Here is a 12,703-nt window from a genome sequence, read left to right on the forward strand (position 1 = left end):
GTTCCTTCTAGAATTCCAATGTCGTGGAGAAATATCAACAAGGAAGGGCCTTAAAGACATGAAAAACTCAGATATCCTCAGAACATTTGAGTCTAGAAAGGCGCTTTATAAATACAATTATTATTAAGTTATGACAGGCTGTGATAGGAACGTAGATTGCATTTGCATTTTAAAGTGAGGCCAAGAAAGTAATGGGGTGTGTGGGGGGCAGTGGTGGGAGTGGGAGTTTGTCTGAGTCCAGCAGGACAGATGGAGGCAGATGGTCCAGGTGAGGCATGAGGGAGATAACTGCCAACCCCCACCCCCACACACACACACACACACATGCACACACACACACACACACACATGCACACACACACACACACACAACCACACGCACACACACACACACACAGAAGCGCAGACACACACTTTTACACATTTCCCTCTTACGCTGCAATGGTGATCTGAAACCCCATGATGTTCGCCCAGAGTGTTTATAGGGAGCTCTTACAGGGCTGTCAATCAAACCTCTTCTTCCCTCAGCAGTGCTTTCCCTCCCCTCCCCATTGGCTGCCATAAACAGCTTCCTCCTCCTCTTCCCACACAGGGCTGGATTGACAACTTCAACGGGCCCAGCGGCATTTTCATTGCGGTGAGTTTGCGATGCAGTGTTCTTTGAGCCCTGAGTACTTTGATGTTTACTGTTGTCTGTCTGTAATGCTATCAAGACTGAATTTTCTCAGCACTACCACAGTCTTTATTTTTTCGCCCTCCTCTTTCTCAACATGGCTTATTTTACTCTCCCAACTATATGTTGTTGTTTCCTTGTTATCCTTTTTCATCTCTTTCTCTCTCTCTCTCCCTCTCTCTCTCTCTCTACCTCTATCTCTCTTTCTCACCCCCCCCCTCTCTCACAATCTCTCTCCCTTTCTATCTTTCTCTCTCTCTTTCCCCCACCTCTATCTCTTTCTCCCCCTCCCCCATCATCTCTCTCTCCTTTTCTTTCTCTCTCTCTCTCTCCCTCTCTTTGGCCAATACAGGCAGGAAAGGGCATTCTCCGGACCATGAGGGCCAACAACGACGCAGTGGCCGACCTCATTCCTGTGGATGTTGTCATCAACCTCACACTCACCGCTGGATGGTACACAGCCGTGCAGAAGTACGGGCTCTCACACGCACACGCACACACACACACACACACACACACACACACACACACACACACACACACACACACACACACACATACACACACATACACACATACACACACACACACACACACACACACACACACACACACACACGATTGCACATGATTAGTCATTTGCACATTCATTCACTTGAATACATAGTCAGCACATTACTTACACATACATTTACATGCACACGCACACGCACACGCACACGCACACGCACACACACACATACACACGCACACACACACACACACACACACACACACAGCTGAACAGAGAGACACTCACTTTGCCCACGATTAATCACACACCAACACATGCAGCACACACAGGAGACTGCCCACTAGTGTTCAAATAACCACATGCACATGGGGCTATGCTCAAATGACAACACATGCCAATGTTGTTTCATGCCCCCACACACACACACACACACACACACACACACACACACAGACACAGACGTACACACAAACCCATGGCAATGTTGTTTCATGCATGCATGCACACACACACACACACACACACACACACACACACACACACACACACACACACACACACACACACACACAGACGTACACACAAACATATGCCAATTTTGTTTCATGCATGCGCGCGCGCGACACACACACACACACACAGAGAGAGACATACACACACACACACCCATACACACACACACCCATACACACACACACACACATACACACCCATACACACACACACACACACACACACACACACACACACACACACACCCATACACACACACACCCATACACACACACACACACATACACACCCATACACACACACACACACACACACACACACACATACACACCCATACACATACACACACACACACACACATACACATACACACACACACACACACACACACACACACACACACACACACACACACATACACACCCATACACATACACACACACACATGCACAGTGACCCGCTCTCCCACCGGGCTCATCTGTATCTATGACTCTATAAAATATTGATTTCATTTTCAAACACTGGTATGGTCTGTCACCTACAAGACTCAATGCTCTACATGTGGTGTGTGTGTGTGTGTGTGTGTGTGTGTGTGTGTGTGTGTGAAAGCTGACTGTAAATGAGGTTGTAGTCAGATTAGTGACCTAATGATTCGTGGCACAAATGTTGTAGGAACCCCCAACACCCCACACACACACACACACACACACACACACAGTATGCTGTAACGTTAATTATTCCCGTCCTCTGACCCTTTCCAGACCCAAATCGGCACTGGTATATAACTGCACAACGGGCGGAATCAACCCCTTCCATTGGGGAGAGATCGGTATGTATCACACACACACACACACACACACTTAATCCACTCACAACACCAGCGTTTGATCTCCCTTATAAAGACACATGCGCCTTGGTGCCCTCCGATCCCTTCCTCCTCTGGCTCCGTAGGCTGCAAGGCCTTTTGTCTCCGCCACTGACCGCTCTGTGGTGGGAAACGGCCACGGGGAAATCAATGCGGATCTGGCCCGCTGGCTCGCAACACTGTGGCGTTGTGGCTTTAAGTAGTCCCAGGGGGACTTCCAGCTCGCTCGCTCGCTCGTCTGATGGTCAGATTACGATGTCGTTGGGGTAACGGAGTACCCCTGGAGGTGACTCGGCCGGCGAGTCAGAAACCGAGCTGGCCTACGCTTGGTCCAAGTCTGGTGTGGAGCCGGCGTCTCCACATCAGACGGGATCCAGTTTTAGCTGCTCTCTGAGAGGATCATAGCAGCTCTTGGCTGCCCTCTGCTGGTTTGGAAAGGGTACTGAAGAATGGCACATTGACCGCCACTGACATTTCTAATTATGTATCAGCAAAGCTCATATCTCCATTCGAATGTTTGCATGATGATGAATCAAGACTGCTGGAAATCAGTCATGCCTTCTCACAGCTGCTGGACATAGATGTGCATTCCTCACACAGCCTCTCTGTGCCTGAAAGAAGGATACCTCACTCACACACACACACACACACACACACACACACACACACACACACACACACACCACCCCTGTGCCTTGTATGCTCTCCACCATCATAGCAGTGGAGATTAATAAGTGCAGGTACAGGATTAGGAGCTGGGGGTCAAGCGGAGCGGGACCCCCGCTCAGATTAGCGAGCGTGGCCGCTATGGCCGCCGAGGTCCTGTGAATTGCCAGCAGACGGCTCTCAGTGGGATTAAGACAAGACCTTCCCCTGGGCGAGTGGGGGGAACGCTGCCTTAATCTGGCCCGCCCACATAATACAGCAGGCTATCAAGCTAATCACAGGGTAGGGGAGGGGAGAGAGGGACACACACACACACACACACACAAACACACACACACACACATACATTCACACACACACACACACACACACACACACACACACACACACACACACACACACACACACACACACACATATGCACACACACATGCACTTATGCACACACAAACACACACATATAATGTTTCCTCCCCTGGTTGTGGGCAATCTACACAGCTGCAACTGGGGTTTTTTTGGTTTCCATGGTAACAGAGAGCTCACATAGATCGCCAGAAGGTCAGCGGGGACTTTCTCTCTCTTTCCTCTGCTCATCCACATCCCAATCCCTCTTTTACTTATTTCTTCTCTCTCTCTTTCTTGCTCTCTTTCTCTCTCTATCTCTATATCTCTTTCTTTCTCTCTTCCCCCTGCTCATTCACACCTCAATCCCCCCATCACCCTTCACTTCTTCCTTTTCTATCTCTCTCTCTCTCTCTTTCTTCGTTTCTCTTACCTCAATCCCCCACCACTTCTTCTTTCTCCCTCTCTCTCTCTCTCTGATACATTTTTAGCCCATCTTGACGGGCAGGCAAGCAGGGTGGGTGGACCGACAGGCTAACAGATAAGGCTGGCCGTCTGGCTGGCAATCGGTCAAGAGCAGGGGCACATCTGGCCGCCACCTCGCATCGGTTTAGCGCTGCTGCCGGGGCTGACCGTTACCACGGCAACCTCCACCCACCCACCCCCCCCCCCCCCTCCCCCATCCCGGCCCCTTAGCCCCACCCTCACGAGCATGCCGACAGTGATGTAACTCATGAGGTCATCCAGAGGCGGCAGCTGCTGCTGCTGTTCTTGTAGTTAAAGCTTCTTAGGCGGGGATCACATTAGCCAGCGGCAAGCAGCAGGTTTCCTATTGTTCTCTATGGTTCGGCAGCGGAACGGTGGCACCGCTGGCGTAATGCTAGCGTTGAACAAGCTGAGCGTTGAACTTGGCTCAACGCAAGCGTATTCAATTGACAAACTGTTTGTGTTGCTTAGGAACGAGATAAAACTTATTATGCTGTGTGGTGTGGAGTGCTGCGTTACATTTGCCGTTGCCGCTTGCCGCTGGCTGATGTGATCCTCGCCTTAGGGAGGGAGAGGTTGGCCAGTGCACTCCCTGCCTCATCAGCACCACCACAGCAGCAGAAACAGCAGCAGGGTCCGTCTCCAGCGCTGAGCTCCTCTCTCTCCTCTCCTCTCTCAGCATCACACAGCACCTCCACTGGGTCTGCCTGTCTGTCTGTGTTCACTCTCTCTCCTCTCCTCTCTCAGCATCACACAGCACCTCCACTGGGTCTGTCTGCCTGTCTGTGTTCACTCTCTCTCCTCTCCTCTCTCAGCATCACACAGCACCTCCACTGGGTCTGTCTGCCTGTCTGTGTTCACTCTCTCCTCTCCTCTCTCAGCATCACACAGCACCTCCACTGGGTCTGTCTGCCTGTCTGTGTTGTTCTCTCTCCTCTCCTCTCAGCATCACACAGCACCTCCACTGGGTCTGTCTGCCTGTCTGTGTTCACTCTCTCTCCTCTCCTCTCTCAGCATCACACAGCACCTCCAATGGGTCTTCCTGTCTGTGTTCACTCTCTCTCCTCTCCTCTCTCAGCATCACACAGCACCTCCACTGGGTCTGCCTGTCTGTGTTCACTCTCTCTCCTCTCCTCTCTCAGCATCACACAGCACCTCCACTGGGTCTGCCTGCCTGTCTGTGTTCACTCTCTCTCCTCTCCTCTCTCAGCATCACACAGCACCTCCACTGGGTCTTCCTGTCTGTGTTCACTCTCTCCGCTCTGGCTCCAGCCTCATTATCGATGTGTATGAGTGTTTTCCTCCCCTGTATATGCACCAGATAGGACTATGGGTTTTAGTAGTCTTCTCTTACTGTCTTATTCACATCCATGGCCATATGGTCCATTTATTTTTTTACCATGGCATGATGTGTAAATAGTAATGTGTATGTTTTCTCTGTCTGAACTTCGATGTGTTTGATATTTCATTTAGATTTGAAATAAATTGCTTTAATTTTGGTTTGGATTCGGTGCTGCTGTGAAGCACATTTTTGGGCACTGTTTTACTGCTCAGTGCTCCCATTTGTTTTCACAAATGTATGTTATTTTATACGAGTATAGTGTGAGATCCTTTAAACAGATACGATCTTGCATGGTCCATACGACTGCATGTCATATAAGTTATATGCTGTAAGTTATACTGTTACCTCACCATGAAATGAAAGAGATGTATTGAAATTGTCAGAAATATCACTCCAACAGGTTCTGTTATGAATGCCCAATGTCCTCACCCCACTGAATTCAACTACTCCGTTTCAGTTACGTCTAAGTCTCTTTAAGCACATTACACACTTGAAACCAGAATCTTGAAGATGTCCTCCCCACAGACCTCGTTCTAACTCTTTAAAACAAACCCATGTTGTGTTGATTCTGCACACAGAGCACTATGTGATGTCCACCTTCAAGAGGAACCCCTTGGAGCAGGCTTTCAGACGACCCAATGCCAACATCACGTCCAACTACCTGATCAACCAGTACTGGATCCTGGTCAGCCACAAGTTCCCCGCACTGCTCTATGACCTCTTCCTCCGTCTGTCGGGACAGAAGCCACAGTAAGAGAGCGCCGCCTCACTCCCTGGGTGTCTGGAGGCTTTTTTTTCTCACTTGTTTGCCTCCTCTAAGTAGCAAAATAGGTGAAAATGGCGCTGATGGGCCAGCTCGTCACAATATCAATTGTTTAAAATCCACAATGTGTGCTTTCACTTCCTGATGTGAAAGTTCCTGTGTCATTTTATTTGAAATGAATTCCAAAGAATGGGGAGCCTCAACGGGACTTTGTTTGAAATGAGAAACCTTGGAGTCAGTTACCCCATTTTACGCTGTTGTCTATATAGCCACCAGTGCAGGTACTAAAATAGTGAGGCATAGAAACATTTCTGATTTGATTTGTCTTCTTGAAAGCAATTCTTTTGGAAGTCTTTCCCTGTGCATTGTGTTTTTCTAAGACCAGTTATCCTTTTCTTTAATGCAGCTTAGAATTGACTATAACAAAGGGCATAGTATCAAGTGTTAGACCCTTTCAGTCTTTTCCTAGAGAGTTTCCGGTTGAAACGTTCAAAACCAACACAGATACTTTGAAATGAAAATGAATCAGACTTTAGCACAATGCAGGACACAATGTCGGTTTTGTCCCCAAGTTACCATTAGCTCAATGTTGTTTTCTGTGCCACCGGAAATGCCTTTCTTTTACGTTTCTTTGTGTTTTAAGCCCCCAATGTTGTCTTCAAGGCAGCACTGCCTGGAAGGCGCTAGGATTAGGCATGGGTTAGGGTTGGGGTTAGGGTTAGGTGTCTTTAAGTTGACGGTGGCAGCACTGCCTGGAAGACGACGTTGGGGTCTCAAAACACCATCGAGCCTTAGGAACGCACATGTTTGTTTATGCAGTTGAAAGGGTCTATACCAGGGTCTATGCAGTTGAGGGAGAATAGAGTACATTAGGTCGAAGTACCTCCATATGTTTGTCACCAAGGATGATGCGGATCTTCAACCGGCTGCACAAGGCCATCGGCCTGCTGGAGTACTTCAGCAGCCAGGACTGGGAGTGGAACTCGGAGAACATGAACATGCTGATGAGCCAGCTCAGCCCTGAGGACCGTAAGGTATGGTGGCCGCTGAGATGCGGATCAAGCATCTCTCTCTCTCTCTCAGCCCTGAGGACCGTAAGGTATGGTGGCCCCTGAGATGCGGATCAAGCATCTCTCTCTCTCTCTCTCTCTCTCTCTCTCTCTCTGGTGGCCCATGTGATGCGGATCAAGCATGGCATCTGTATTTTGGGGGCTTTCTGCCTTTATTATGATAAGATAGTGAGAGACTGACAGGAAGTGAGTGGGAGAGAGAGATGGGGTGCAATCGGGAAATGACCCGGGTCGGACTTAAACTCGGATAAAACCGTTTGCTAAATGAATAAGTGTAAATGTAAATCTCTCTCTCTCACTCTCTCTTTATTTCTATCCATTTCTTTTCACTATTCAAAAGTTGTTATTGTTATTCTGTGTTCCAGACCTTCAACTTTGACGTGCGTCAGCTGAACTGGCCTGAATACATTGAAAACTACTGCATTGGGACAAAGAAGTACGTCCTGAATGAAGACATGTCGGACATCCCTGCCGCGCGGCAGCACCTGAGGAAGTGAGTGGAGAAGACATGACTACATAAAACTGTAACTAGACAATTCCAAGGAAATTACCAGTGCATGAAAATGCAAAAAGAAATGTGATGTAAAATAGCATATAGAGTTGAAACAGATACTGTAGTGCACAGATAGTTACTATGGTGTTGCTAAGGTAGACATGGTTTGTTCCTTAGCTAAATAAAGTGGATGTTATGCTGGTTGCTAGGGAAATCATGTTGGTTGCTATGGTAGTTGCTAGGTTGACATTGTGAAAGAAGTGTCCACCATCTTGTTTTTTAAAAAGATAAAAACAGGATATTCTTGGTTTAATGCAGCCTTTCTCAAACTTCTTTGACCAAGCGGTCATGGCAGACTTTGGGGTTATAGGGCCCACCAACATGAAAGGCTAAAATAGCTTTTGGCCACATTATATTCAAATCTGACTATACAATAATGCTAGACAATGTATTATCCAGTCTCTGCTCCGTTTTTATGGAAGTTGCAAGAATCAACTTTGTTCTATTAAATGTTGTTACCTCACTCCAATGGGTTGAAGCAGAGCTTTGTTATACCAACATTATCGAGTGGTTTCAGTTTCTCTCGCGCAGAAGCACACACACATGCATTGAACACACATACCACTATCCTACCACTTAATTGTATGCCTATATGTTTGATGACACCAAAAAAAGAAGCTTGTTTTAAGTTAATATCTATAATATAATAATATCTATAATAAAAAGTATAAAGTGTACAAAAGTCTATGTATGAAAAACACATAACAGAGATGTCTTTTCGTTACAAAGTTTGAATGAAGTTTGGACATTAAATGGCTGATTAAATTAATAAGTGGTGGTGGAATATGAAGAAGTCTTGATTATCTATTGGTTAGTGCATTACAACTCACATCACTTTGAGATTATGGGCTAGAATCACTGTAGCTGATTAAAGTTGCTTCTTTTGACTGCCTTTAACTGAATTTGTTTTCTCTTAAATTATGGCTAATATCTGTTCTTTTCTTTCATCTCTCTCTCTTGCTCTCTCTCCTCATTTTTCTCAGACTGAGGAATATCCGCTACACCTTCAACACTGTCCTTGTCGTCTTCATCTGGCGCGTCTTCATCGCCCGCTCCCAGATGGCGCGCAACATCTGGTACTTTGTGGTCAGCCTCTGCTTCAAGTTCCTCTCCTACTTCCGAGCGTCCAGCACACTGACCAAGTGATCACGCAACCCAAAAAAACTCCAACACTGCCCCCCCCCTCTCCACCAGCCATCAGCCCAGGCCACCCCCCCTCAGGCCCTGTAGAGACCTGCCAGGTCACCCTCCCCAATCACCTGCCCAACCCTCCACTCCACTCCACTCCTAACTCTGACCAAGGCCTCACGCACAGTGCAAGCGTAAGGTTTTCTGATGATGAGTCTCACCACACCTCGAGATCGCTCGGTGGGCTAGGGGGGGGGAGCGCAGCAGGGGATTGTGGGACCTGCCAGTCTGCCTGGGCTTGGTGAAGGGACTCTGAAGAAGGGATTTGTCTTGGTCATCTTTTCCCTCAGTCTTATCTTGCACTCACGCCATCCCTCCCCAGATCTCTTTCTAGATTATTCTGCTTGTTTTGTTCCTGCACTGACCTGTTCTTAAGTCTCAATCATTTAAAAATCAGAAAATTCCTGATTCTTCGTTCCTGAAATTTCAGAACCCCCTGCCCCTTTTTTAATGCCAGCTTTTCCTTACATTGACAGATTATATAATTATATATATGCAATGAGTAACTCCGGTCGTGTGATATCATCCTGTCATTGTAATGCATCCACATTCAATGCCTTGCCACTTTGGACGATTTTTTGAAGCCTACTTGAATAATGACGGCGTTGTTCTGCCGAAGGATGTTTTGTTTAACCTGAATCTTGAAACAAAAAGTTGAAAAAGAACCATTTTATCGTGCTGTAAACAGTGTCCTTTTCTGCCTTCCAGTACATTGATTGCCCACCTATATATATAACGATTGCAAGCCCTCTTTGGGGACTGTGGTCCATTCCAAGGACAGACAGCACATTGCATTCAAGGTTAATGTCCAAAAAATACAAGATTAAAAAAAGTAAAGCACACTCCTTGATCAGTGGAGGTGTCATCAATGGTACTAAAAATAATGTATTATTGGAGTTGCTACGTTTGTTAATGTTTTTGTGTTGTCGTAACAAACCACTATCACTCTTGATATCAGTATGTGTAACAGACACTTGTGGACTTGTTTTATCGTTTCCACCTTTTGCCTGTTTGTACAGCAGTTTGTACTGAAACTAAGTTTACTACTTTTACATCTTTCTAAATGATGATCACGTCAAACTAAGGCTTGTCATGTTAATGGTTGCCGATGGTAGTGTATAATATATAAATAAACCTACAGAATTTGAGAAGTCTGTAAATACTCATAGTTATATATTATTGTTGTAATTACAATAGTACCAAAGGGGTTACACAGCAGCCTCATTTAATGTCAATAGAGCTTCCTTCCTTTTTTGTTTGTTTGTTTGTTTGTTTTGACCAACACAACAACGCAGAAACGATTCATAATGTGTCTGAATGTGGACTGATGTGTATATGGGGGATGCTGTATGTAAAATAAGCTACAGTGTGTTAATCAGAGATATTCTGATATATTCTGAGCAGTCTCCGCACTCACCTTCCTAATACCCTTATTCAGCATCCATCTTTGGCCCATGTAGGGTGAACCCAGTTTAACGGTCAGTTAAGCCTTTCACTAAGACGGAACTCCACCTACAATGCCTCCTTGGCATTCAGTGGTAGCATCTCTAGTTAAGGTTTGTTTCTATGTGAGTCTGTGGTTTGTCGATGACACAGTAAGATGGTCACCTTTATTTTTTATCATCCAAACTATTGTCGACAGTGCATGATAGGACACCACATGAGGTCTGGGCCTGACACTTGTACTGTAATGTTGGGGAACACCTTCATCTTTTATTAACGTTTTTTTTTTTTTTTTTTTTTTTTTTTTTTTTAAGACCTTGGTTTTAAGTGTTAATTCACTGTCTTATCTCTGTTCCCTCTCTGAAGATGCTTCATTGAAGTCTGCTTGGAAAATCGCTAATAAACTAAAAGAAATCAAAGGCCTGTGCAAGTTGTCACTTTATAGTGTGCCACACCACACCTCTTTTGTAGTAATGGAATGCAACAGTGTGTATGTGTGTGTGTGTGTGTGTGGGGGTATTCCCTCTTTTTTTGCTGTTGATTACTAAACAGAATACAAATAATACAAAAAAATAATATGAACATGATATTTTTGCCACACAGCTCCATAGGTTTATAGGTAGCGAGAAGCTATGTCAAGGCAGGGACTCTGAAATGGGCAAGACCTCTGCGGTGAAGTGAAACTGAATAAACCAATCACATGCATCCAGTGTTATATTCTGATCTATCTATATCTATCTATCTGTTTATCTTTTATTAATTAACTTCGGCCTGACTCTGCCCACTTGCGTCTGACTTTGCTCTGGACACAGTGCACTGTCATCAAAACACGCTGTCAAACTCGCACCCTCTGTGTTGATGTGCATGTGACCCAATCCCATGATACAGAATTCAAAAGGGAGAGAGAAGTGCTGGTGATCTACACGGCTCAAAGACGTCATTCTTAATGCACTCTCATCACTCGTCACTACCTGTAGCACTGGTAGAATGCTTTCTACCAAATAGGAGGTACAGAACAGGTAACGTCGATGGAAAAGACATGTAGGCCTAAGTTTGTCACAGGAAACAGGATGTCATAGATCTGCCAGGCTGAGGTGTCACCACTTCAAAATGTGGTTTTGTGTTTTTGAATACCTTGAAGGTTCTCAAGTGTCTGTTTCTTCTAAATACAAAAAGGTCTCCTTTATCCCTTAGGCCATCCTTAAAAATATTTTTGTTTGCAGTAACAGCCAAAAAAAATAAAAAATGGGTCGGTAGGTAGGTCAATATTTTTTTTTCAAGATTCAAAGTAAAAAAAAAAGTTCAATTTTGGTCATGGTGATTACGTAGGAATGAATTTACATAAATGTGCATATCGTGACGTAACTGACTGGGTCTTCAACCCGTGCCTTCAGGCGCACCATTGCAAACATCATTCTGATGCAGGTTATATAGACCAGCCTTTCTCAAACTTCTTTGACCTGAGGCCCGGTCATGGCAGACTTTTGGGTCATAGGGCTCATCTACATGTACCCAGAAAGAAGGCTACAATAGCTCTTGGCCACGTTATATTGAAATTTGACTATACAATACTCAATGCTATACAGTGTATTATACAGTCTCTGCTCTGTTTTTAAGGAAGTTCCAAAAAACAACGTCGTTCTATTAAGTTTCGTTAAATAAATTTTATTTAAAATTTATTTAAAAACCTGTTAGTATATAACCTGCTAGGTAAGTTTGTTTTCTAGTACCAATTTGCTTGTTAGGTAAGCATTATTTGCAGTATTATAGCAAACCAAAGCTGAATAAATCAATGGGCGCGGCGTTTCTAAGTTGCGTTCTCTTACATGAAATAAGTTGAGCGATATTTTTACTCCTCTCAATATGTAACGTTAGTTGTAGAAAATAAGTTGTGAAATCACATATTCTGTCAGAAATGTAATTAACGTATTGCCTTTCCTCCGGTTGTTATCTGTAGTGCAGTCTGTAGTGAACTATTTTAGCTTGCTAACTTCTAAATGACAAACATCAGACGTGCTTCTCTCAACATTTTCTAAGATGGCATGACTTGAAATAGATGAAGCACAACTCCTCAATATATAGTTATAGAAAACATGATGTGAAATCACATATTCTGTCAGAAATGTCATTATTGCATTTCAGCAGTTTGTTACTAGGTTAAATGTAATCTTTTATCTTGATGCCAGCCAGGCAATCAGATTTAGGGTAGCTAAACCCATGTGTAATACTATGACTTTTCATAGGCCTACTTAGAAATATTTCGAGTATATTCTGAGGATGCTTCA

At 45.0% G+C, this 12,703-nt stretch overlaps 1 protein-coding gene across 1 annotated transcript in view; it reads left to right on the forward strand.

Annotated features, from left to right (window-relative positions):
- Window positions 1-10,723, forward strand: part of si:dkey-97m3.1 (fatty acyl-CoA reductase 1) — a gene marked incomplete at its 5' end in the record, with an annotated part of 43,265 nt that extends 32,542 nt beyond the window's left edge. Inside the window, 7 exons of the mRNA XM_048267619.1 lie at window positions 593-637; window positions 1,026-1,144; window positions 2,462-2,529; window positions 5,980-6,151; window positions 7,069-7,198; window positions 7,600-7,727; window positions 8,771-10,723. Of these exons, the coding sequence (XP_048123576.1) occupies window positions 593-637; window positions 1,026-1,144; window positions 2,462-2,529; window positions 5,980-6,151; window positions 7,069-7,198; window positions 7,600-7,727; window positions 8,771-8,933 (825 nt within the window). The remainder of the gene's footprint in view (window positions 1-592; window positions 638-1,025; window positions 1,145-2,461; window positions 2,530-5,979; window positions 6,152-7,068; window positions 7,199-7,599; window positions 7,728-8,770) is intronic.
- Between the last annotated feature and the right edge of the window lie 1,980 nt (window positions 10,724-12,703).

Source organism: Alosa alosa, chromosome 17 (assembly GCF_017589495.1).
Source record: "Alosa alosa isolate M-15738 ecotype Scorff River chromosome 17, AALO_Geno_1.1, whole genome shotgun sequence".
Classification (NCBI taxonomy): Eukaryota; Metazoa; Chordata; class Actinopteri; order Clupeiformes; family Clupeidae; genus Alosa; species Alosa alosa.